General features: G+C 41.4%; 1 protein-coding gene across 2 annotated transcripts in view; it reads right to left on the bottom strand.

Annotated features, from left to right (window-relative positions):
- The window catches only part of wdr11 (WD repeat domain 11), a 226,940-nt gene that overhangs the window by 36,593 nt on the left and 164,457 nt on the right, over window positions 1-25,890 (bottom strand). For both annotated transcript variants that reach the window (XM_014154429.2, XM_014154430.2), the window contains exons 17-22: window positions 23,458-23,564; window positions 23,261-23,375; window positions 22,081-22,252; window positions 21,563-21,671; window positions 11,892-11,954; window positions 11,360-11,425 (exon numbers count right to left, since the gene is read on the bottom strand). In XM_014154429.2, coding sequence (XP_014009904.1) covers window positions 11,360-11,425; window positions 11,892-11,954; window positions 21,563-21,671; window positions 22,081-22,252; window positions 23,261-23,375; window positions 23,458-23,564 — 632 coding nt within the window. The remainder of the gene's footprint in view (window positions 1-11,359; window positions 11,426-11,891; window positions 11,955-21,562; window positions 21,672-22,080; window positions 22,253-23,260; window positions 23,376-23,457; window positions 23,565-25,890) is intronic.

Genomic DNA, 25,890 nt, shown 5'->3' with positions numbered 1-25,890 from the left:
CTTCGATGGCCACTGGAACGCTGGAGAAGTATGCTCTTCACGGATGAATCCAGGTTGTATCGGGCAGATGGCAGACAGCGTGTATGGTGTTGTGTGGGCGAGCGGTTTGTTGATGTCAACGTTGTGAATAGAGTGCCGCATGGTGGCAGTGGGGTTATGGTATGGGCAGGCATAGGCTAAGGACAACGAACATAATTGCATTTTATCGATGGCAATTTCAATACACAGAGATACGGTGAAGAGATCCTGAGGCCCAATGTTGTGCCATTCATCCGCCACTATCTCCTAATGTTTCAGCATGATAATGCACAGCCCCATGTCGCAAGGATCTGTACACAATTCCTGGAAGCTGAAAATGCCCCAGTTCTTCCATGGCCTGCATACTCACCAGAAATGCCACCCATTGAGCATGTTTGGGTTGCTCAAATCAACGTGTACAACAGCATGTCCCAGTTCCCGCCAATATCCAGCAACATCGCACTGCAATTGAAGAGGAGTGGGACAACATTCCACAGGCCTAAATCAACAGCCTGATCAAATGGTGGTCACACAAGATACTGACTGGTTATCTGATCCATGTGACCAACAGATGCATATCTGTATTCCCAGTGATGTTAAATCCATACATTAGGGCCTAATGAATTCATTTAAATTGACTGATTCCCTTATATGAACTGTAACCCAGTAAAATCTTTGAAATTGTTCCATGTTGCGTTTATATTTTTGTTCAGTGTAGATTTCCGCAGGGGCACAGACATCGACCTTAGGGGGTTAAAAAAAAAAAACATACTGATGTGCTAGTTTAAAAGCCAAGATTTCTTGGCTTCATTTTTAGAAAGAGATATTGCCTCTCCCTAAAAAGCAGGAAGCAGATTGTACAGTCAATTTTCCTGCCAGTTCTTGACTATGGTGACACAATTTACCTCTACTGTTAAAATGTTGGATGCCGTCTACTATACTGCCTTTCACTTTATTACAGGTGACAGTTTTATGACTCCTCACTGCATCAAAAGGTTGGCTAGTCCTCATTAACGTCCCGTAGATTGATTCACTATACCCTTTTGGTTTACAAAGCTCTACTACACAAGCTTCTGACTTACCTAACTTTGTTGTTGAAGGGTTGGTTAACTCGAGGTTGCTCGGGTCGTTTTAATGTGCCTCAATGCTGGAACAATTTGCATAACTCATTGCAATTGGACGTTCTGGTGCCGCTTGGGCAGTTTAGGGTGTTGTTTGAGGACCTAGTAGCTGAGGAACGTAACTGTATTTATTAAATTGTGTGTTTTGTATTGATTGCTGTTTTGTTTTACATTGCATTTGGTTGTTGTATTACTGTGATCAGGGCACCCTAGGGAATGAAACCCTTGTCTCAATCGGTTTTTCCCTGAATGAATAAAAAACGAATTTTAGAGGCCAAAATGGGCGATCATAATTTACATGGGCTTTTTAGGGCAGTCCGCTGCTTTTGTCACCGCTAGGTTGCTATGCCGTAACTGACCAGCAGAGCTCATGACTTCACGTTCCAGACAGGACACATCAGGAGTTTTCTATGGATGATAAGCAGCTGCTGTGTTAAAAAAAACTACTTTCAAGAGGTGAGAATCAAATTGTATTTGTCACATGCTTCGTAGCCAACAGGCGTAGACTACTTTTTCAACAATGCAGAGTTAAAGATGAGATGCAAAATCAAATAAAAAATAGTGACATGAGGAATAAATACACAGTGAATAATGAATAAAATAATGATTAAAAATAACATTGATATATATATATATATATATATATGGAGTAGAAAATAAAATGGCTATATACAGGGATCACCAGTACCGAGTCGATGTGCATGGGTACGAGGTAATTGAGGTAGCTCTGCAATGTACATATACAGTGCCTTCAGAAAGTATTCATACCCCCTGACTTATTTCACATTTTGTTGCATTACAGCCTGAATTCAAAATTGATTAAATGCATTTTCTCTCACCCATCTACACACAATATTCTATAATGACAAAGTAAAACATGTTTTTAGAAATGTTTGCTAATTTATTGAAATTTAAATACATAAATATTACATTTACATAAGTATTCACACCCCTGAGTCAATATATGTTAGAATCACCTTTGGTAGTGATTACAGCTGTGAGTCTACCTGGTTAAGTCTAAAAGAGCTTTGCACACCTGGATTGTCCAATATTTGCACATTATTCTTATTTCGAGTTGGTTGTTGATCAGTGCTAGACAGCCATTTTCTAGTCTTGTCTTAGATTTTCAAGCCAATTTAAATCAAAACTAACTAGGCCACTCTGGAACATTCAATGTCGTCTTGGTAAGCGACTGCAGTGTATATTTGTTCTTCTGTTTTAGGTTATTCTGCTGAAAGGTGCATTTGTCACCCAGTGTTTACTGGAAAGCAGGCTTAACCAGGTTTTCCTCTAGGATTTTGCCTGTGCTTAGCTCTATTCCGTTTATTTTTATCCTAAAAAAACTCTAGTCCTTGCCGATGACAAGCATACCCATAACATAATGCAGCCACCACCATGCTTGAAAATATGAAGAGTGGTACTCAGTGTTGTGTTGGATTTGCCCCAAACATAATGCTTTATATTCAGGACATGAAGGTAATTTCTGTGCCACATTTTTTGCAGTTTATATAAGACAGTAGTAGCAGCATATGTGGTGAGTGTGAAAGTGTGTGTGTGTGTTTGAGTGTGCATGTGGCGTCAGTGTGCATGTTATCTGTGTGTGGGCATACGTAGCATGTGTGCGTATGTGTTGGGGTGTCAGTTTAAGCAAGTGTGTGAGTAGTGTCCAGCGTGTGTGCATAGAGTCGGCTAAATAAATACAACAGAATATGCCTAATTAAAATAACAGTGATGAAGTCAATGAAAAATGCTGTGCAGAGCATACCCAGAGCTCGTGACTGAGCGGCACTGGAGCGAGAGAAAAGGTCGGCACACCACTCCAGTTCCGCTCACATCCTCTGAACGAGACTACAGCGTCCATAAAGTGATAATTGGACTTAAGTGATAATTAGACCAGCAATGCTACTGTAGATAGCTAGCTACAGTGGTCCTTTCTTTAAAAGTTTTGAGTTTAAGCCGCAATCGTTTGTGGTAGATGGTGGCAGATTGTGGTAAATTGCGTCATTCTAGCAACAAATCAAATCGTATTTGTCACATGCTTGAGTGTATACAACAGGTGTAGACCTTACAGTGAAATGCTTACAACATAAGAGACGGTAGCAGCAACATAAACAGCAGCAACAAAAACAAGTTACGAACAACGCAAAAGATAGCATGGTTGAGCCTATATAACGGCAGCCATCCCCTCCAGCTCCATCTTATTTACAATGGCTGACACTTAAATAACGTGCCATATAATTATGTTGTTGCCGAAGTTTTTTCATTTATTTTATTTTGTTCATAAGTGATGGTGTCAAAACCTGCTACCAACTAGCTAGCTAGGTTGCAATGGAGCCCGCTTTGCCTGGAATAGCTAACAAACGTTTCCAGAGCTGTAAAAGCTGTGTTTATTACGCTATTGTCCTTGACAATATTGACAATATGGAGTTCCAATTGTGGCAATTGTTTGCTTGCGGAGGATTACAGGAATGAGATGGCTAATTTCAATTCTGCGCAAACTTATTGGGAAAACACAAATTGGAATTTTCTCGTTCTCAAATCCTGTGGCTGGACGCCACTTGGTCTTGATGGATGTATCCCCACCTTGTCACCTGTCCCTATCCGAAAGGCATGTGCTATTTTGAGCTTGCCTGCCAAAGAAGTCACCTCCATCAGCTTTTCCTCCTCAACCCTGTAGTGGAGTAGACAGAGAACAGCAAGAGGATTGTTCCAATCAGCACTGGTCCTATGTCACAAGTCGTGGAAACCGAAGGCAGTGGCATGTTAATAAGAGGACTGACTGGAGTGTCTGCGAGAGGTCCGGAGCAGATTGACATGAGGAATAGCTTCACCGCCCTGGTGCCTGATCTACCTACTACCCTGCTTCTCGTGGGGTCGTGAAAGGTTCCGCGAATTGTGTGAGGGGTTAGGATCTCTCCATCCCCTTCTCTGGCCGTTGCATTGGGCAGTTCAATGGTGAGAAATGTCTCAGTCTCTGGAGCAAAAACTAAACGCTATCCAGGAGCATGAGTACAGGACATCAATAAGTTGCTCCCAAACATTTTAAACCTGTATCAGGAAATGTAGTCTATTATAGTTCATTATGAAGGGCAGCTCAGAACAGCTGAAGATGGATTCTGAATAACTGATTGGGTCTCTGACACCAACAAGCACCCCATAATATCTACCCTCTGCCTTCCCTAAATCATGGCATTGAACGTTTCAGCAAACTTTTAGCCCTCCATAACTGGCTACGTGACTATTAAAGGTCTGTGGGTGAAACATTTATTGACAATTTTGATACCTTCTAAAAACAAAGCTCATTTTATAAGGAGGATGGGATCCACCCAAATAATTTGGGTTCCTGGATCCTTTCACAGCATTATAAGGCTATGTTGAGACAATGATTAATCATAATTGTTCAGCAAATGTACATTATCCCAGGGGTGTTGGAAGACCATGTAAGTAACCTAATTTATGCCCCTCTCACTGCCCTGAATGCCTCTGCTGATCACACAGCTATTGTATGCAGTGATCATATGCCTATGAACCAGAGTTATACTGTTAGCACTGAGGCAGTGTGCCCTAGGAGGTCCACTGTGTGCAGCTCACCCTGCATTAACATAAATAACATGAGCATGTCTACATTGACTGGCTTTCATCCGGCTGCCCACTCAAGAGAAAGCTTCAAACTGTAACTAGTGCCTGCAACCTGGTTCAGGTTATCAGTCAACTTACCAGGGTAGTTACAAACAGCACAGGAATGAAATCATCAATATGTATTGATCACATCTTTACTAATGCTACAGAAATTAGCTTTAAAGCATTATCCAAATCCATCGGATCTAGTCATCACAATCATAGTAGTTATATCTAGGAAAACCAAAGTTCCAAGGACTGGGCCTAATATAGTGTATAAGAGGTCATACAATAAGTTTTGTAATAATTCCTATATTGTTGATGTTAACATATTGGTCTGAAGTGTGTAATGAGGAGCAACCAGACACTGCACTTGACACATTTATGAAATTGCTTATTCCAGTGACTAATAAGCATGCATCCATTAAGAAAATGACTGTAAAAACGGTTAAATCCCTGTGGATTGATGATGAATTGAAAAATTGTATGGTTGAGAGGGATGAGGCAAAAGGAATGGCAAAAACGTCTGACTGCACAACCGATTTGAAAACGTACTGCAAATTGAGAACTCATGTGACTAAACTGAATAGAAATAATAAACTATACTATGAAACAAAGATAAATTATATATAAATAATGATATTAAAAAGCTTTGGATAACCTTACCGTAAATTCCGGACTATAAGCTGCAACTTTTTTCCCAGGCTTTGAACCTCGCGGCTTAAACAATGACGCGGGTAATATATGGATTTTTCCCGCTTTCAATTTTTTTTCTTCCAAAAAAACATTCTGTGACGTGCTCAGTTTTTTGGCGGCATGAAGCTTTCATTAGACCAATGAAATTGCCAAACGGGTTAAGGTCAAACAACTTTTTTGTTTACTGTTTAGATTAAATCGAGCGCTCTCAAACTTCCCATCATTCTGATTACGGTAGTCATTTTGTCACCCTCATCATGGCAAAGACACGGACAAATGCATATGATGCAGCTTTCAAGTTGAAGGCGATTGATCTGGCTGTCGGGAAAAGGAAATAGAGTTGCTGCACGGGAGCTTGGTCTTAATGAGTCGATGATAAGACGTTGGAAACAGCAGCGTGAGGAATTGACTCAGTGCAAAAAGACAACTAAAGCTTACTGCTAATTTTTTTTTTTTTTGTTACAAGCCGTGTTTTGTTAAAGCCTATTTATTTTTGTTACAAGCAGTGTTTCGTTAAAGCCTGTGTAACGTTCATTTGTTTCAATGTACCGGTAGGCACCTGCGGCTTATAGACATGTGCGGCTTATTTATGTTCAAAATAATATATATTTTTAAATTCAGTGGGTGCGGCTTATATTCAGGTGCGCTTAATAGTCCGGGAAATTACGGTAAATGACATTTTGGGCAAAGAGTCCAACTCAGCTCCATCATTCACTGAATCAAATGACTCGTTCATCACAAAACCCACTGATATTGCCAATTTATTTAATGATTTTTTCATTGGCAAGATTAGCAAACTTAGGCATGACATGCCAGCAACAAAACACATACACATCCAAGTATAAGGGATCAAATTATGAAAGACAAGCCTTGTAATTTTGAATATCGTAAAAGAGTGTGGAAGACGTGAATTGTTGTTGTTGTCAACTATGACAAGCCACCAGGTTCTGACAACTTGGATGGAAAATTACTGAATATAATAGAGGACGATATTGACACTCATATTTGCCTACTAGAAAGTGTGTACCCTCAGGCCTGGAGGGAAGCAAAAGTAATTCCCCTACCCAAGAATAGTAAAGCCCCCTTTACTGGCTCAAAAAGCCGACCAATCAGCATGTTACAAACCCTTAGTAAACTTTAGGAAAGAATTGTGTTTGACCAGATACAATACTATTTCACTGTAAACAAATTGACAACAGACTTTCAGCATGCTTATATGAAAGAACATTCAACAAGCACAGCACTTACACAAATGACTGATGATTGGCTGAGAGAAATTGATAAAAAGATTGTGGGGGCTGCTTTGTTAGACTTCAATGCGGCTATCTGCTGATAGAAAAATATATGTATTATGGCTTTACACCCCCTGCTATATTGTGTATAAAGAGTTACCTACATAAGGGATGCTTGTGACATTTCCCTTACGGGTGAGGAGCATCTCCATATGGCAAATGGACGGTCCCTTACTAGACTTCCGTGGGTGTTAATAAAATAGGCTGACGGCCTCAGGTCGTCCCCGAGAGCCCGGTCTTCCGGGAAGTCATCAAATAAAGTTTCCAGGACACATCGTTTCCGCAATTATTTTTTGACTTGTTCCTGCTGTTCCGGAAAATACCACCAGATGGCGACTGGACATTTATACGGCAAATGGACATTTCGTCACCAAATGGACATGGCCGTTTCTTCGGAAACGGAACATACTTCGAAGACGAAACTCGGTGAGCACAAGGGTAGCCAAATGTACTTTCAGCCCAGAAACAAGATGGCCTCGAGGCCACAACGCTCTTTAAGTTAATCCCACAAAATGTGCATTAATGGTCGAAAACAGTAATACAGCGCTAATTTGACTGCTTCCCGTCAAAGTACATAAACCTACGGTGTAAGGAAAAATAGAACCAGACATTTATCTATCATACTTTTGTGATGGTTAAAAAAAGTATTTTTTTCCCCCAAAAAGTTATAGAACCAGTTGAGGTATGTTAAGGCGAATCCGTTAACCTGTTAGGGCTAGGGGGCAGTATTGACACGGCTGGATAAAAAAACATACCCGATTTAATCTGGTTACCACTCCTACCCAGTAACTAGAATATGCATATACTTATTACATATGGATAGAAAACACCCTAAATTTTCTAAAACTGTTTGAATGGTGTCTGTGAGTATAACAGAACTCATTTGGCAGGCAAAACCCTGAGACATTTTCTGACAGGAAGTGGATACCTGATGTGTTGTATTACCTTTAAACCTATCCCATTGAAAAACACAGGGGCTGAGGAATATTTTGGCACTTCCTATTGCTTCCACTAGATGTCACCAGCCTTTACAAAGTGTTTTGAGTCTTCTGGAGGGAGATCTGACCGAACAAGAGCCATGGAACGATGATGGCCCATTAGACACCTGGCGCGCGAGTTCATGTTGGGTACCCTCGTTCCAATACGTTATAAAAGAGTATGCATTCGTCCACCTTGAATATTATTCATGTTCTGGTTAAAAAAGGCCCTAATGATTTATGCTATACAACGTTTGACATGTTTGAACGAACGTAAATATATTTTTTCCCCTCGTTCATGACGAGAAGTCCGGCTGGCTTAGATCATGTGCTAACAAGACGGAGATTTTTGGACATAAATGATGAGCTTTTTTGAACAAAACTACATTCGTTATGGACCTGTGATACCTGGAAGTGACATCTGATGAAGAGAATCAAAGGTAATGGATTATTTACATAGTATTTTCGATTTTAGATCTCCCCAACATGACGTCTAGTCTGTATCGCAACGCGTATTTTTCTGGGCGCAGTGCTCAGATTATTGCAAAGTGTGATTTCCCAGTAAGGTTATTTTTAAATCTGGCAAGTTGATTGCGTTCAAGAGATGTAAATCTATAATTCTTTAAATGACAATATAATATTTTACCAATGTTTTCTAATTTTAATTATTTAATTTGTGGTGTTGACTTGACTGCCGGTTATTGGAGGGAAACGATTTCCTCAACATCAATGCCATAGTAAAACGCTGTTTTTGGATATAAATATGAACTTGATAGAACTAAAAATGCATGCATTGTCTAACATAATGTCCTAGGAGTGTCATCTGATGGAGATTGTAAAAGGTTAGTGCATCATTTTAGCTGGTTTTATGGTTTTGGTGACCCTGTCTTTGAATTGACAAAACATTACACACAACTCTTGTAAATGTACTGTCCTAACATACTCTAAATTTATGCTTTCGCCGTAAAACCTTTTTGAAATCGTAAAACGTGGTTAGATTAAGGAGATGTTTATCTTTCAAAGGGTGTAAAATAGTTGTATGTTTGAAAAATTTGAATTTTGACATTTATTTGGATTCAAATTTGCCGCTCTTGAAATGCACCTGCTGTTGATGGAGTGCACCACGGGTGGCACGCTAGCGTCCCACCTAGCCCATAGAGGTTAAGGCGGGTTTCAGAGCTCTACGTGATTTCTGTACTCACACACACAGTCAATATGGAGTGACACAGTGTGGGGCTTAAAGACACACAGAGCCTGCAATAGTTACCTGCGTTCGAACTATCAAAGAACCGCCTCTGAAATATGTGATAGTTGGCTTCTAAACGAGTTGGACAAATTGGGGTTTGGTGTCAGTATGTATCAGTTTGGTGTCAGTATGATATCTTATTGACTGATGGATGGTTACTTGATGGCTGACTTATTGTCCATTACCAATAAGTTTAAACAGTGATGAAACACCACCAAATGGACATGCTGAAATCAACACTGAAAGTGTTGGCAAATGGCATCACCGTAGTCTCTAGGCCGTGCCTAGAGGAGATGCCCCACTTGACCGTAGCTCGCTCTGTCTGAACGCAGCGACCATGCAAATTGAGGCCTGAAATAAAGCCTGACTAGTAGTGATTTAATGATGCTTTGGACATACTGCGGCCTCTGGGTCACAGACACGCAAGCGTCCCACCTAGCCCATAGAGGTTAACAAGAAATGTGTGGGGTGGTTGAAAAACGAGTTTTAATGACTCCAACCTAAGTGTATGTAAACTTCCGACTTCAACTGTATATATATCCCACTTAAGACACTCCTCCTCTCCAATCCTTACATCTTATGGTTCTACAGGGAAAGAGTAACAGGATAGTAAACCCTTATTACTCCCTTCAGGGGATCTGATCTCACCTCCTGACCTCAACCCCTTCACCTAATCCACAGATGTCCATCTGTCTCCCCTATATCAACACGTTGGTCTCCTCCAGTCCACCCAACACATTCCAAAGCCATCTGTCGTTCTAAAGAGAACCATTAACTTCTGACATAAAACCCCGTCTCTTTCACTCCTTATATTCTATGCTTCTTCTATCATTTATTTAATGTCTCAATGTTCAAAATGTCAAATCCAACAACAGAACCAGTGTGTGCGCCTTTCCAAATCATGTCCAATCAATTGAATTTACCACAGGTGGACTCCAATCAAGTTGTATAAACATCTCAAGGATGATCGATAGGATGCACCTGAGCTCAATTTCGAGTCTCATAGCAAAGGGTCTGAATATTCATGTAAATAGGGTATTTGTTTATTTTTCTTGCTAAAATGTCTAAAAACCTGTTTTTGCCTTGTTATTATGGGGTGTTGTGTGTAGATTGATGTATTTAATCAATTTTAGTCAAGGGGTCTGAATACTTTTTGAATGCACTGTATCTCTTTCATGGCTCAAAGTGGAGGAGAAATTGACTTACATTTACATTTTAGTCATTTAGCAGACGCTCTTATCCAGAGTGACTTACAGTAGTGAATGCATACATTTCATTTCATGTATTATTTTTTGTTTTTTTTCTACTGGCCCCCCGTGGGAATCGAACCCACAACCCTGGCGTTGCACACACCATGCTGGCGTTGCAAACACCATGCTCTACCAACTGAGCCACAGGGATGACCTTCTCCTTTGTTATCAGATACGAGAAACTGTTCCATTTTGGAAGCATCAGACACAAGGAACTGTTCCATTCTGGAAGCATCAGACACGAGGAACTGTTCCATTCTGGAAGCATCAGACACGAGGAACTGTTCCATTCTGGAAGCATCAGACACGAGAAACTGTTCCATTCTGGAAGCATCAGACACGAGGAACTGTTCCATTCTGGAAGCATCAGACACGAGGAACTGCTCCATTCTGGAAGCATCAGCATGTTCTTAGAACAGTATGAAAGAACAGGCTGTGCTTCCACATCCATGACTTCATCACTACTTGTTTTTGTAAGAAGTGTTGACATGCTGAATGCACAGAGATATCTGATTAAACTACTAGGACACAGCTCAGACGCCCATGCATACCCCACAAGACATTGAAGGTCCTTTAACAAACAATCCAAGCCAAGAACAGACTATGGGAGGTGCACAGTACCACATAGAGCCATGGCTACATGGAACTCTATTCCATATCAGTAACTGATGCAAGCAGTAGAATCAGATTTAAAAAAACAAAAATACAACTTATGGAATGGCGGAGACTGAAGACACACACACAGGCACAGACACACATACTCATGATATGATATGCACTCTTCACACACATGAATTTTGTATTGTAGATATGTGATAGCAGAGTAGTGGCCTGAGGGAACACACTTAATGTGTTGTGAAAAGTGTTAAGTTTGAATTTCCCCAACTAATGGTTAAGGTTCAGATTAGGGGAAGGCATGCTGTTCCTAGATCTGTACCTAGACAAAACTTCACCCCAGAGCACAAGGAGGGGTGTGGGGTGTGTTTTGAGGGGACAGCAAGGCTACTTACAATGTCCATACTAACCCACCACTTAGAATACAAGCTGTGTGCCCAATAAATTGCTTCATACTAAGTGGTATGAGAGTGTGGATATGTAGACAGGGACAGGAGGATTTGAAAACAGCACAAGTTTCACTCACCGAGACACCAGGAGGCAGCGTTGCAGCAGGTTGAGCTCGGGATCCAGCAAGACGCTCTTCATGTCACTGGGGAGCAAATCAAGGATCACGGAATTACAACACAACACAGAAACACGCAGACAAACAGACACAGATTAGGCTTCTCAGGCTCTTAACTAACAGCAGGCACAGTCTGGCACTGACACACACACGTGCGCATGCACACACACACTCCAAGATACAATCACACACAACTCTGCAAGACATCTAGACAAAAAGAATACCAGGAAACCTGGCTTCCATTGCTGCGCAATCTGGATATCTACATTTGCTTCTCACACAGACAATGTGAGTGCATGCGTGTGTGACAGACATGCCGATAAATAGACCCCCTACATCAAATGTTGCTGTCACTTCATATTTAAGACAAATGCTTTAAATAGTAGCATTGACGTGTGTGTGTGTGTGTGTGTGTGTGTGTGTGTGTGTGTGTGTGTGTGTGTGTGTGTGTGAGCTAGCGCATGTGTCAGTTTGTTGAAGAGCGATCACTCACTTGGACATGGAGTTGAGCTGTTCCTGGATCAGGCCCTTAATCTCATGTTTTTCAGTGTAATCCCTACAGAGAAAGAGACAACAAGGCCCATATTTACAACATGTCTCAGAATAAAAGTGCTGATCAAGGATCCGGTCCACATCTTATGATCTAAAAGGCAATACTTAGATCAGCACTCATATTCTGAGACGTTTTGTGAATACGGTCCCAGACCAGACACAATTAGGATGGCTGTACCATTGAATTAGGAATTAGAATAACAGAATATTAGAATAAGTAATTTAATAGGATCTCTATAAAATGTACAGTTCAAATAATGAGTATCATATTAAAACTGTCCTGGGGTCAGATTGATATAGCAACTCAAACCTGTACACCCAGAGTGAATGTGAAGTGAAATAATCATTGCTACTATGCAAGTAACCATTTGGCTGTACTGTTTACACCTTCAGTAGAGACCCATCCACTTAGCAAAATATTGATATATAAAATTAATATTGATATGTGTGGTCGTAACATGATTTTGTGATATACCACAACAATATCCTGTGACCGTATCAAGTATCCACCACATAAATATATGGCGCATACATCTGTTTATGTACTGTACATGCGCACCACACTCAGGTATCAACTCAGGTTGCATGGCCTTAACTTATGTATGGAATACTATGTGATAAGTGCGTGTGTAACAGTATATAAAGTTTGCTAACGTTCTGGTGTGAAGGCATTTGGGGAGTGGTGTAAAGTACTTCAGTAAAAATACTTTAAAGTATTACTTAAGTATTTTTTGGCGGTATCTGTTCAGTCGTGGCCAAAAGTTTTGAGAATGACACAAATATGAATTTTCACAAAGTCTGCTGCCTCAGTTTGTATGATGGTAATTTGCATATACTCCAGAATGTTATGAAGAGTGATCAGATGAATTGCAATTAATTGCAAAGTCCCTCTTTGCCATGCAAATGAACTGAATCCCCAATAAATATTTCCACTGCATTTCAGCCCTGCCACAAAAGGACCAGCTGACATCACGTCAGTGATTCTCTCGTTAACACAGGTGTGAGTGTTGACGAGGACAAGGCTGGAGATCACTCTGTCATGCTGATTGAGTTTGAATAACAGACTGGAAGCTTCAAAAGGAGGGTGGTGCATTGGAATCATTGTTCTTCCTCCTTCAACCATGGTTACCTGCAAGGAAACACGTGCCATCATTGCTTTGCGCAAAAAGGGCTTCACAGGCAAAGATATTGCTGCCAGTAAGATTGCACCTAAATCAACCATTTATCGGATCATCAAGAACTTCAAGGAGAGCGGTTCAATTGTTGTGAAGAAGGCTTCAGGGCGCCCAAGAAAATCCGGCAAGCGCCAGGACCGTCTCCTAAAGTTGATTCAGCTGCGGGATCGGGGCACCACCAGTACAGAGCTTGCTCAGGAATGGCAGCAGGCAGGTGAGAGTGCATCTGCATGCACAGTGAGGCGAAGACTTTTGGAGGATGGCCTGGTGTCAAGAAGGGCAGCAAAGAAGCCACTTCTCTCCAGGAAAAACATCAGGGACAGACTGATATTCTACAAAAGGTACAGGGATTGGACTGCTGAGGACTGGGGTAAAGTCATTTTCTCTGATGAATCCCCTTTCCGATTGTTTGGGGCATCTGGAAAAAAACCTTGTCTGGAGAAGACAAGGTGAGCGCTACCATCAGTCCTGTGTCATGCCAACAGTAAAGCATCCTGAGACCATTCATGTGTGGGGTTGCATCTCAGCCAAGGGAGTGGGCTCACTCAAAATTTTGCCTAAGAACACAGCCATGAATAAAGAATGGTACCAATACATCCTCTGAAAGCAACTTCTCCCAACCATCCAGGAACAGTTTGGTGACGAACAATGCCTTTTCCAGCATGATGGAGCACCTTGCCATAAGGCAGAAGTGATAACTAAGTGGCTCGGGGAACAAAACATCGATATTGTGGGTCCATGGCCAGGAAACGCCCTAGACCTTAATCCCATTGAGAACTTGTGGTCAATCCCAAGAGGCAGGTGGACAAACAAAAACCCACAAATTCTGACAAACTCCAAGCATTGATTATGCAAGAATGGGCTGCCATCAGTCAGGATGTGGCCCAGAAGTTAACTGACAGCATGCCAGGGCGTATTGCAGAGGTCTTGAAAAAGAAGGGTCAACACTGCAAATACTGACTCTTTGCATCAACTTCATGTAATTGTCAATAAAAGCCTTTGACACTTATGAAACGCTTGTAATTATACTTCAGTATTCCATAGTAACATCTGACAAAAATATCTAAAGACACTGAAGCAGCAAACTTTGTGAAAATTAACATTTGTGTCATTCTCAAAACTTTTGGCCACGACTGTACATTACTTTACTATTTATATTTTGGGCTACCTTTACTTCACTACATTCCGAAAGAAAATAATGTACTTTTTACTCCAAACATTCTCCCTGACACCCAAAAGTACTCGTTACAATGCCAGGATAATTGTCCAATTCACAGACTTATCAAGAGACCTACTGCACTTGATCTGGCAGACTCACTAAACACAAATACTTAGTTTGCAAATTATGTGTGAGTGTTGGTGTGCCCCCTGGCTATCCATCAGTAAAAAAAAAAAAAAAAAAAAATTGGGCCGTCTGGTTTAATAAGGAATTTGAAAATATTTATACTTTTACTTTTGATACTTAAGTACATTTTAGCAATTCCATTTACTTTTGCTACTTATGTACTTTTAAAAACAAATACTTTTAGACTTTTACTCAAGTAGTATTTTACTGGGTGAATTACTTTTACGTGAGTCTAGGTAAGCGTCATCTAATATTTATAAAATATTTTTATCTGGACACTTCGTTAACCTGGAATTGTTCCTTATTGTAGGCTACTACCACTTTTAGTCTTAATCTTTACTACACTACTCACTGTTTAGCACATGACCTCACATGTGAATCCTTAAAGAGATGGGTGGGGCTTGCTTAAGAGGGTGTGAACAATGCTGAATGGGTGTAGACAAAGTTTATCAACTTTTAAAGCAGAATTCCTTTACCATTGTTCCTCAAAAATGCAGTGTATGATATACCATTTTGTAGCGCTGAGTCTCTACTTTTTAACAATGTAAAAAACTCAATTTCAAATGTTGCTACGTAAGACCGATTTGAGCCGGTCAATCAAATATGGATATGGCGATTTTGGGATGTCAATTAGCCTCATACAAACGGAGCTGCTAATAGCCCAACTGTTATCATTTCCTAGACTGGCTGTATTAAATGAATATTATGATATTTTTAAATATATGAATATAATTTAAAAAAACATCTTGGCATAGGTGAGAAAGCCAAAGGGGTCATGTTGGCTCAGCAAGATACATAATCAGAACCCTGACAACTCAAAAGAACATTGGTGAGGTGAGCATTTAGCCGTCATACACGCCAATGTGTATGTCTGAACCTCCATGGTGACCCATGTATAGTTGAAGTCAGAAGTTTACATACACCTTAGCCAAATACATTTAAACTCAGTTTTTTACAATTCCTTACATTTAATCCAAGTAAAAATTGTGCAGTTGCAAACCGTAGTCTGTCTTTTTTTATGGCAGTTTTGGAGCAGTGACTTCTTCCTTGCTGAGCGGCCTTTCAGGCTATGTCGATACAGGACTCGTTTTACTGTGGATATAGATACTTTTGTACCCGTTTCCTCCAGCATCTTCACAGGGTCCTTTGCTGTTGTTCTGGGATTGATTTGCACTTTTCACACCAAAGTACATTCAAATCAAATTTATTTATATAGCCCTTCTTACATCAGCTGATATCTCAAAGTGCTGTACAGAAACCCAGCCTAAAACCCCAAACAGCAAGCAATGCAGGTGTAGAAGCACGGTGGCTAGGAAAACTCCCAAGAAAGGTCAAAATCTAGGAAGAAACCTAGAAAGGAACCAGGCTATGAGGGGTGGCCAGTCCTCTTCTGGCTGTGCTGGGTGAAGATTATAACAGAACATGGCCAAGATGTTCAAATGTTCATAAATGACCAGCATGGTCAAATAATAATAATCACGGTAGTTGTCGAGGGTGCAACAGGTCAGCACCTCAGGAGTAAATGTCAGTTGGCTTTTCATAGCCGATCATTGAGAGTATCTCTACATTCATCTCTAGGAGACAGAACACATCTCCTCCTTCAGCGGTATGACGGCTGCGTGGTCCCATGGTGTTTATACTTGAGTACTATTGTTTGTACAGATGAACATGATACCTTCAGGCGTTTGAAAATTGCTCCCAAGGATGAACCAGACTTGCGGAGGTTTACAATTATTTTTCTGGGGTCTTGGCTGATTTCTTTTGATTTTCCCATGATGTTAAGCAAATAGGGACTGAGTTTGACGGTAGGCCTTGAAATACATCCACAGGTACAGCTCCAATTGACTCAAATGATGTCAATTAGCCTATCAGAAGCTTCTAAAGCCATGACATAATTTCCTGGAATTTTCCAAGCCGTTTAAAGGCACAGTCAACTTAGTGCACGTAAACTTCTGACCCACTGGAATTGTGATACAGTGAATTATAAGTTAAATAATCTGTCTGTAAATAATTGTTGGAAAAATGACTTGTGTCATGCACAAAGTAGATGTCCTAACCGACTTGCCAAAACTATAGTTTGTTAACAAGAAATTAGTGGAGTGGTTGAAAAACGAGTTTTAATGACTCCAACTGTACATGCCATTGCATTGTTCACACAGCTAAAAAGTCTAAACTTAAATAAGGAAAAAAAACGTAGGTATTTAAATGGTATAACACTCGTGTTCTTGAACACACAATTGATTTAGCAATACAATCCTAAGAGAAGGTGTAAATACAGGACAGAGCTGACACCATGGGAGAATTTGAAACAGTTTAATAGAGGACCCATTTGGAGTTGACACCCTGGGGATGTGTAACAATTTACTGGGGAGACCAATTTAGTGGTGACATCTTGGGGGATGTGTGAATTTGTTTAACAGTTGACTAAGAGACCTATTTTGAGGTGACACCCTGGAGGATATGTAATAGTTAACTGTGGGACTGATTTGGAGGTGACATCCCGGGGATGTGTATTTGTTTATACTCTAGAGTCTACTAAGCTAACAAATGGAATTGTTTTAAGATGGTCATACAAGGATAATTTAGATAATTGATTAGCATTTTAGGACCCCTTCAGGCATATCACTTTTTTTGGGGGGATGAAACATTGAAATTGGCCTTACTGCTATTAGCCCATACATTGAATAACAGATTCATTGATGGTAAAACAGATAATATTTTGGACTATCTAAAGGAAGTTTATTTTGAAGTGTCTGTCCTATATTTTAGAGATATATTTTATGACAAGTATTTTTTGTCATTATCAGTGATCGTAAAAAAAATATTTTCAGCTGCCAGCTCACATCTCTCTTTCACTCAAACAGTGTGAAGCGCCGTGTGCTCTAAACAACTATTGGTTAGTTATTTTGTCTGTAAAGAAACGGGTGTGTATATTGGTTGAGCTTGCTGTACCAATTGGATTAGAACAAACTGCTTCCCAACACAAACAGACACACACGGATGGGCATTTCTTTATCTCTTTCTCTCCCTCCCTCCCACTCATCTCAGGGCAAAAGTCTCCCCTTCTCCAAACATTGTGTATGAATCAGAAATTGTTGCTAGTTATTGTTGTTCAATCTATACTGATCAGAAAATAAACGCAACATGTAAAGTGTTGGTCCCATGTTTCATGAGCTGAAATAAAATATCCCAGAAATGTTCCATATCCACATAAGGGTTATTTCTCTCAAATGTTTCGCACAAATGTGTTTACATCCCTGTTAGTGAGCATTTCTCCTTTGCCAAGATAATCCATCCACCTGACAGGTGTGGCATATCAAGAAGCTGATTAAACAGCATGATCATTCCACAGGTGCATCTTGTGCTGGAGACAATAAAAGGCCACTCTAAAATGTGCAGTTTTGACACACAACACAATGCCACAGATGTCTCAAGTTTTGAGGGAGTGTGCAATTGGCATATATGATTGCAGCAATGTCTACAAGAGCTGTTGCCAGATAAATGAACAATTAAATTCTCTTCCATAAGCTGATTCCAATGTCGTTTTAGAGAACTTGGCAGCATGTCCAACTGGCCTCACAACCGCAGACCACATGTAACCACACCAGCCCAGGACCACCACATCTGTCTTCTTCACCTGCGGGATCGTCTGAGACCAGCCACCCGGACAGCTGATGAAACTGAGGAGTAATTCTGACAAATCAAGCCCATTTTAAAGAAAAACCAAGTTGTGTACATTAGCGGGAAGCTGTTGACGAGGGAACAAATTACACTGTGGAGAAAGAACGTCTCGTGATCAAGTGGGGGCAGGAGACGCTGAAATATGACTTGTTGGGACGACACTTCACCCTCGTAACGGACCATGCAGCACTGGTTTGGATGTCACGGAATAAGGACAGTAACGCCCGGTCACCCGCTGGTTCCACAGATCAGGATGCTGGACCACCCTTCCCTCCCGGTCGGAGCTGGGGGGGGGGGGGTGGCGGCAGATGGCAGAGAGAGGTAAGGGGAGTGGTGATTGAAGGAAGATATCTTGCAGCCCGCTGGCTTGCCTCGCATGTCCTCAACTGGCAGCTTCATTACATAGTACCCACAAAACACCAGTCTCAACGTCAACAGTGAAGAGGCGACTCCGGGATGCTGGCCTTCTAGGCAGAGTTCCTATGTCCAGTGTGTGTGTTCTTTTTCCCATCTCAATCTTTTCTTTTTCTTGGCCATTCTGAGAAATGGCTTTATCTTTGCAACTCTGCCTGAAAGGCCAGCATCCTGGAGTTGCCTCTTCACTGTTGAGGTTGAGAGTCGTGTTTTGCAGGTACTATTTAATGAAGCTGCCAGTTTTTTTAATTTGATTTATTTCACCTTTATTTAACCAGGTAGGCTAGTTGAGAACAAGTTCTCATTTGCAGCTGTGACCTGGCCAAGATAAAGCATAGCAATTCAACACATACAATAACAGAGTTACACATGGAATAAACAAAACATAGTCAATAATACAGTAGAACAAAAGAAAACAAAAAGTCTATATACAGTGAGTGCAAATGAGGTAAGTTAAGGCAATAAATAGGCCATGGTAGCGAAGTAATTACAATATAGCAATTAAACACCGGAATGGTAGATGTGCAGAAGATGAATGTGCAAGTAGAGATACTGCGGTGCAAAGGAGCAAGATAAATAAATAAATAAATAAATAAATAAATAAATACAGTATGGGGATGAGGTAGGTAGATAGATGGGCTGTTTACAGATGGGCTATGTACAGGTGCAGTGATCCGTGAGCTGTTCTGACAGCAGGTGCTTAAAGCTAGTGAGGGAGATATGAGTCTCCAGCTTCAGAGATTTTTGCAGTTCGTTCCAGTCATTGGCAGCAGAGAATTGGAAGGAAAGACGACCAAAGGAGGAATTGGCTTTGGGGGTGACCAGTGAGATATACCTGCTGGAGCGCGTGCTACGAGTGGGTGCTGCTATGGTGACCAGTGAGCTGAGATAAGGTGGGGCTTTACCTAGCAGAGACTTGTAGATAACCTGTAGCCAGTGGGTTTGGCGACGAGTATGAAGCGAGGGCCAACCAACGAGAGCGTACAGGTCGCAATGGTGGGTAGTGTATGGGGCTTTGGTGACAAAACGGATGGCACTGTGATAGACTGCATCCAGTTTGTTGAGTAGAGTGTTGGAGGCTATTTTATAGATGACATCACCGAAGTCGAGGATCGGTAGTATGGTCAGTTTTACGAGGGTATGTTTGGCAGCATGAGTGAAGGATGCTTTGTTGCGATATAGGAAGCCGATTCTAGATTAATTTTGGATCGGAGATGCTTAATGTGAGTCTGGAAGGAGAGTTTAGAGTCTAACCAGACACCCAGGTATTTGTAGTCGTCCACGTATTCTAAGTCAGAACCGTCCAGAGTAGTGATGCCGGACGGGCGAGCAGGTGCGGGCAGTGATCGATTGAATAGCATGCATTTAGTTTTACTTGCGTTTAAGAGCAGTTGGAGGCCACGGAAGGAGAGTTGTATGGCATTGAAGCTCGTCTGGAGGTTAGTTAACACAGTGTCCAAAGAGGGGCCAGAAGTATACAGAATGGTGACGTCTGCGTAGAGGTGGATCAGAGAATCACCAGCAGCAAGAGCAACATCATTGATGTATACAGAGAAGAGAGTCGGCACGAGAATTGAACCCTGTGGCACACCCATAGAGACTGCCAGAGGTCCGGACAACAGGCCCTCCGATTTGACACACTGAACTCTATCAGAGAAGTAGTTGGTAAACCAGGCGAGGCAATCATTTGAGAAACCAAGGCTGTCGAGTCTGCCAATAAGAATGTGGTGATTGACAGAGTCGAAAGCCTTGGCCAGGTCAAGGAATACGGCTGCACAGTAATGTCTCTTATCGATGGCGGTTATGATGTCGTTTAGGACCTTGAGCGTGGCTGAGGTGCACCCATGACCAGCTCTGAAACCAGATTGCATAGCGGAGAAGGTACGGTGGGATTCAAAATGGTCGGTAATCTGTTAACTTGGCTTTCGAAGACCTTAGAATGACAGGGTAGGATAGATATAGGTCTGTAGCAGTTTGGGTCTAGAGTGTCACCCCCTTTGAAGACGGGGATGACCGCGGCAGCTTTCCAATCTTTGGGAATCTCAGATGATACGAAAGAGAGGTTGAACAGTTGAGGACTTGAGGCATCTGTTTCTCAAACTAAACACTAATGTACTTGTACTCTTGCTCAGTTGTGCACCGGGGCCTCCCACTCGTCTTTCTATTCTGGTTAGAGCCAGTTTGCGCTGTTCTGTGAAGGGAGTAGTACACAGCGTTGTATGAGATCTTCAGTTTCTTGGCAATTTCTCGCATGGAATAACCTTCATTTCTCAGAACATGAATAGACTGACGAGTTTCAGAATAAAGTTCTTTGTTTCTGGCCATTTTGAGCCTGTAATCGAACCCACAAACGCTGATGCTCCAAATACTCAACTAGTCTAAAGGCGGCTAGTTTTATTGCCTCTTTAAATCAGGACAACAATTTTCAGCTGTGCTAAAATAATTGGGTTTCTAATGATCAATTAGCCATTCAATTAGCCATTTAAAATGATAAACTTGGATTAGTTAACACAAGTTGCCATTGGAACACAGGAGTGATGGTTGCTGATAATGGGCCTCCGTACGCCTATGTAGATATTCAATAAAAAGAATCTGCCGTTTCCAGCTACAAAAATCATTTACAACATTAACAATGTCTACACTGTATTTCTGATCAATTTGATGTTATTTTAATGGACAAAAAAATTTGCTATTCTAAGTGACCCCAAACTTTTGAAAGGTAGTGTACGTGTTCATGAGAGACCTCCCCATAGAGGGGTCATAATAGTCCGTAGGCCAGACCGTTTCGGACGCTACAAACGTTTCTGTGAGAAGACCGACTTTCAGGTTGTGTCAGGGTCTGACAAACACCGCTGTAGCTCTGCCACCTTGTACCGCAAGATGTGGAAGGCCATTATCGGAGGATGCTCAAACAGACAGATTTATATGGGGATTTTGTTATTAAGCTAAATAGACTCAAGAGGGTTAATGTGGGACCCATTTAGAGCTGGTACGTACACTTGTGTGATGTCCATGGTGAATGTGCCAGACCAGGGCTGTAGCAGGAGGAAGGCCTTCAGGGTGAGGGCAGCACGGGGGAGCAGCAGGTATGGACACCACACTGGATCTGAGGGGGTTAGAGGTCCAAGGTTACAGGTCAAAAGAGCATTAGGAAGTGGGGCAATTGCTAGTGTCAGATACCAACCCATAATACTGTAAATGTTCAGTGTTCATCACTCAACTATTTATATCAGTAGTTTGAACTTCAATTTCACAATAAACAATGAAATATGGGAATTAATTTCTTACTCCACTGTACTCGGAGACTGGCAGGCTGCATCCTGATTCTACTATGGATCTGCACACTATGGATTTAACAATGCTGAAAAGTCTCTTTAGCCGATTATTTCACCAATCCAATGATCAGAAATTCATGACTGGACTTTGGGAGAAGAGTGGAGAATCCGGGCGCAGCTCTACTTCCACTAAGCCTATATGCCCTTTCTCTTCACTTCCCCCTCTCTCCCATCTCTCACCGGTCAGGTCTTGTTCATCCATCCTGTAGCTGGCAGACTTCATGGCCATCTCCAGCACACGGATGCAGCCGTCCTCAGAGGCTAACACCACCTTGTCAGAGGTGCACCAGTCGATGTCCAGGATACGGTAGTTCACGTTCCGACCAATCCGCAGGCTGCTTACCATGCTCACCTACAGGGATCAGAGGTCAGGGGGAGGAGCATGGATACACAATTGATTTGAGTTTGGATGTCAATTGAATAATATTTAGGATTAGATTGACAGGTGATAGGAAATAAAAAGTTTACATAGTCCTCAAACCAACCTGTCAAACTGTCAAAATGAAACTTAAAATTGTCCAGACAGAAGTCTGTGTTTGAGTGTATGAGCGTGCGTGCGAATAGGAGTCTGAGACAGCAGTCAAGAGAGCACTGGTGCGTTTGAGATCTCTCCTATATTTTTCCCTCTTCTTCATCCTTTCTCTCGCTCCCGCTTATGCCATCTGTTGCCTGCCACTGCCGCTGGGCGCGAAAGCTTCTCCAGCTTCTCTCTGTTGGTGCACATGCAATCCCCCATAGGAGATCCATCTCTCCTTACGTGCAGCACTGGGGTCTCACAATTCAGGTAAACAGAGTTCCTCTGTCCAGTGTCTGTGTTCTTTTGCCCATCTTAAAATGCCGACACCGCATTTCTGATCAATTTGATGTTATTTTAATGGACAAAAACATTTGCTTTTCTTTCCAAAACAAGGACATTTCTAAGTGACCCCACATTTCTGAACGGTAGTGTATATAAAGAATACTAACACCGTACATGGCTTTCTTGTACTAACACTTTTCTTTTTTGCTAGCACTGATTTAGCTGATAGCTGCTTTATTGAGGAAAGTGTGGTTTCTCACCTTAGTGAAATGCACTAAGAGCGCCTGCTACAGTAACTTACAGAAATGCAAACGATGCCTAAGGCAAATCATTCTGGGGAGGACCTTTGATGAAGGAGGGTCAATCAAAGTGCAGATCTTCAGTCTATCAGTGTGTGGCACCCTATTTTGAATGCACACAAAGTCTAACTTTTAGCTAGTGGGACAATGTGTGAATTTGGCCCATAGGTTATTCTTGAAGTTTTGGACCTTGATAAAATTTACACGGAGTGTATCTTGTCGCTATTACTAGAGGAAGGACAAATAGAGAAAAATAACTCACCTCTTTGGTGTCCCAGACTTCTGCCCCATCTGTGTACATGACCAGCAGCTTCTGGTTCCCTTTCCCAGGTGCGAAACGGATCTTCTTCACCCAACCACGGTGAGTAGGGATCCCCCTGGAACAAACATTGAGGTACTACACACACTCACGCATGCACGGATGAATGAACACTCATGCACACACACGTGACTTGTTACCTGGAGAGACGGGCCTTGAGGTCCCAGAAGTTGAGGTTCCCGTCCACATCACCGAGAACCAGAGTGTCTCCCTTCCAGGCGATGCACGCAATGCTACCCATACTGCCCTGCAACATACATAGGAAGAGAGGGTGATGGTGCTATGAGGTGAGGAGAGCAGAGCAGACAGCGCAAACAACCCAAGCAACTTTAACCAAATCACTCTCGCTCAGAAATCCTTATAATCACTCCATAATAATCCTCTGGTAATCAACTTAGAGGATCTGACAGCGTTTTAGCAACATTAAATCGTATTAAAATATTTTCATATTCACCTCCAGGAAGAATATGACACATTTGTATTAATTTTGTGAAGAGAGACATCTTAGATATGGTCATTTTCAAGTTTTCATAAATTCATAGAATGTTTGGGAATGAAGTATAGTAAGGCATTTGGGACATTTCTATACCAATATAGCATGGGAAAGTGGCCATGCATTTGGACAATTAATAGATAGAAACTGCGATAAATAAAACGTAATAAATACGTCTGTCTTACATCAGTGACAATGGCGCAGAAGAAGAAGGCTGACGTTTTGTGTGTGCCCAACCGATTGTGTTTTTTGTTCGTTTATTTGCGTTGTTTGTAACTTATTTTTAAACTGATTTTGTACATAATGTTGTCTCTACCATCTCTTATGACCGAAAATAACTTCTGGACATCAGGACTGCGATTACTCACCAAGGACTGGCAGAATCCTTTTTTTCCTTTAACGAGTCTGACGTGACCGACGCGAATGATATACTGCTTTCTCGTGAACAGGCCCAAATCCCCGTGAAGGGGAGGCGGAGAAAAAGGGTCCAGAGGGCGGCCTGCCTTCTGAGAATTCGTAGGCAATCGAACAAACCCTCACTTCCTACTATTCTACTAGCAAACGTGCAATCTTTGGAGAATAAAATCGATGACCTACGCAGAAGATTCAACTACCAACGGGAATTTCAAAACTGTAATATCTTATGCTTCACGGAGTCGTGGCTGAACGACGACACTATCAACATACAGCTGGCTGGTTATACGCTGTATTGGCAAGATAGAACAGCGGCGTCTGGTAAGACAAGGGGCGGCGGACTATGTATTTTTGTAAATAACAGCTGGTGCACGATTTCTAAGGAAGTCTCGAACTATTGCTCACCTGAGGTAGAGTATCTCATCACAAAGACAGCATTGAATGAGCTGTATACCGCCATAAGCAAACAAGAAAACGCTCACCCAGAGACGGCACTCCTAGTAGCCGGAGACTTTAATACAGGGAAACTTAAATCTGTTTTACCAAATTTCTGTTAGCATGCCTGTTGGGTCTAGGGGGCAGCATTTGCACGTCTGGATAAAAAAAATGTACCCGATTTAATCTGGTTACTAGAAAACACTCTAAAGTTTCTAAAACTGTTTGAATGGTGTCTGTGAGTATAACAGAACTCATTTGGCAGGCAAAACCCTGAGACATTTTCTGACAGGAAGTGGATACCTGATGTGTTGTATTGACTTTAAACCTATCCCATTGAAAAGGGGCTCGTAAAATACAACTATTTTACACCATTTGAAAGATAAACATCTCCTTAATCTAACCACGTTTTACGATTTCAAAAAGGTCTTACGGCGAAAGCATAAATTTAGAGTATGTTAGGACAGTACATTTACAAGAGTTGTGTGTAATGTTGTGCCAATTCAAAGACAGGCGTCACCAAAACCATAAATCAGCTAAAATGATGCACTAACCTTTTACAATCTCCAACAGATGACACTCCTAGGACATTGTGTTAGACAATGCATGCATTTTTAGTTCTATCAAGTTCATATTTATATCCAAAAACAGCGTTTTACTGTGGCGTTGATGTTCAGGAAATCGTTTCCCTTCAATAACCGGCAGTCAAGTCAGCACCACAAATTAAATAATTAAAATTAGAAAACATTGGTAAAATATTATATTGTCATTTAAAGAATTATAGATTTACATCTCTTGAACGCAATCAACTTGCCAGATTTAAAAATAACCTTACTGGGAAATCACACTTTGCAATAATCTGAGCACTGCGCCCAGAAAAATACGCGTTGCGATACAGACTAGCCGCCATGTTGGGGAGATCTAATATCGAAAATACTATGTAAATAATCCATTACCTTTGATTCTCTTCATCAGATGTCACTTCCAGGTATCACAGGTCCATAACGAATGTAGTTTTGTTCAAAAAAGCTCATCATTTATGTCCAAAAATCTCCGTCTTGTTAGCACATGATCTAAGCCCGCCGGACTTCACTTCATGAACGAGGGGAAAAAATATATTTACGTTCGTTCAAACATGTCAAACGTTGTATAGCATAAATCATTAGGGCTTTTTTTAACCAGAACATGAATAATATTCAAGGTGGACAAATGCATTCTCTTTTATAACGTA

The sequence above is a fragment of the Salmo salar genome, chromosome ssa18, assembly GCF_905237065.1.
Source record: "Salmo salar chromosome ssa18, Ssal_v3.1, whole genome shotgun sequence".
NCBI classification, from domain to species: Eukaryota; Metazoa; Chordata; class Actinopteri; order Salmoniformes; family Salmonidae; genus Salmo; species Salmo salar.
This window is presented reverse-complemented; position numbering and strand designations above follow the sequence as displayed.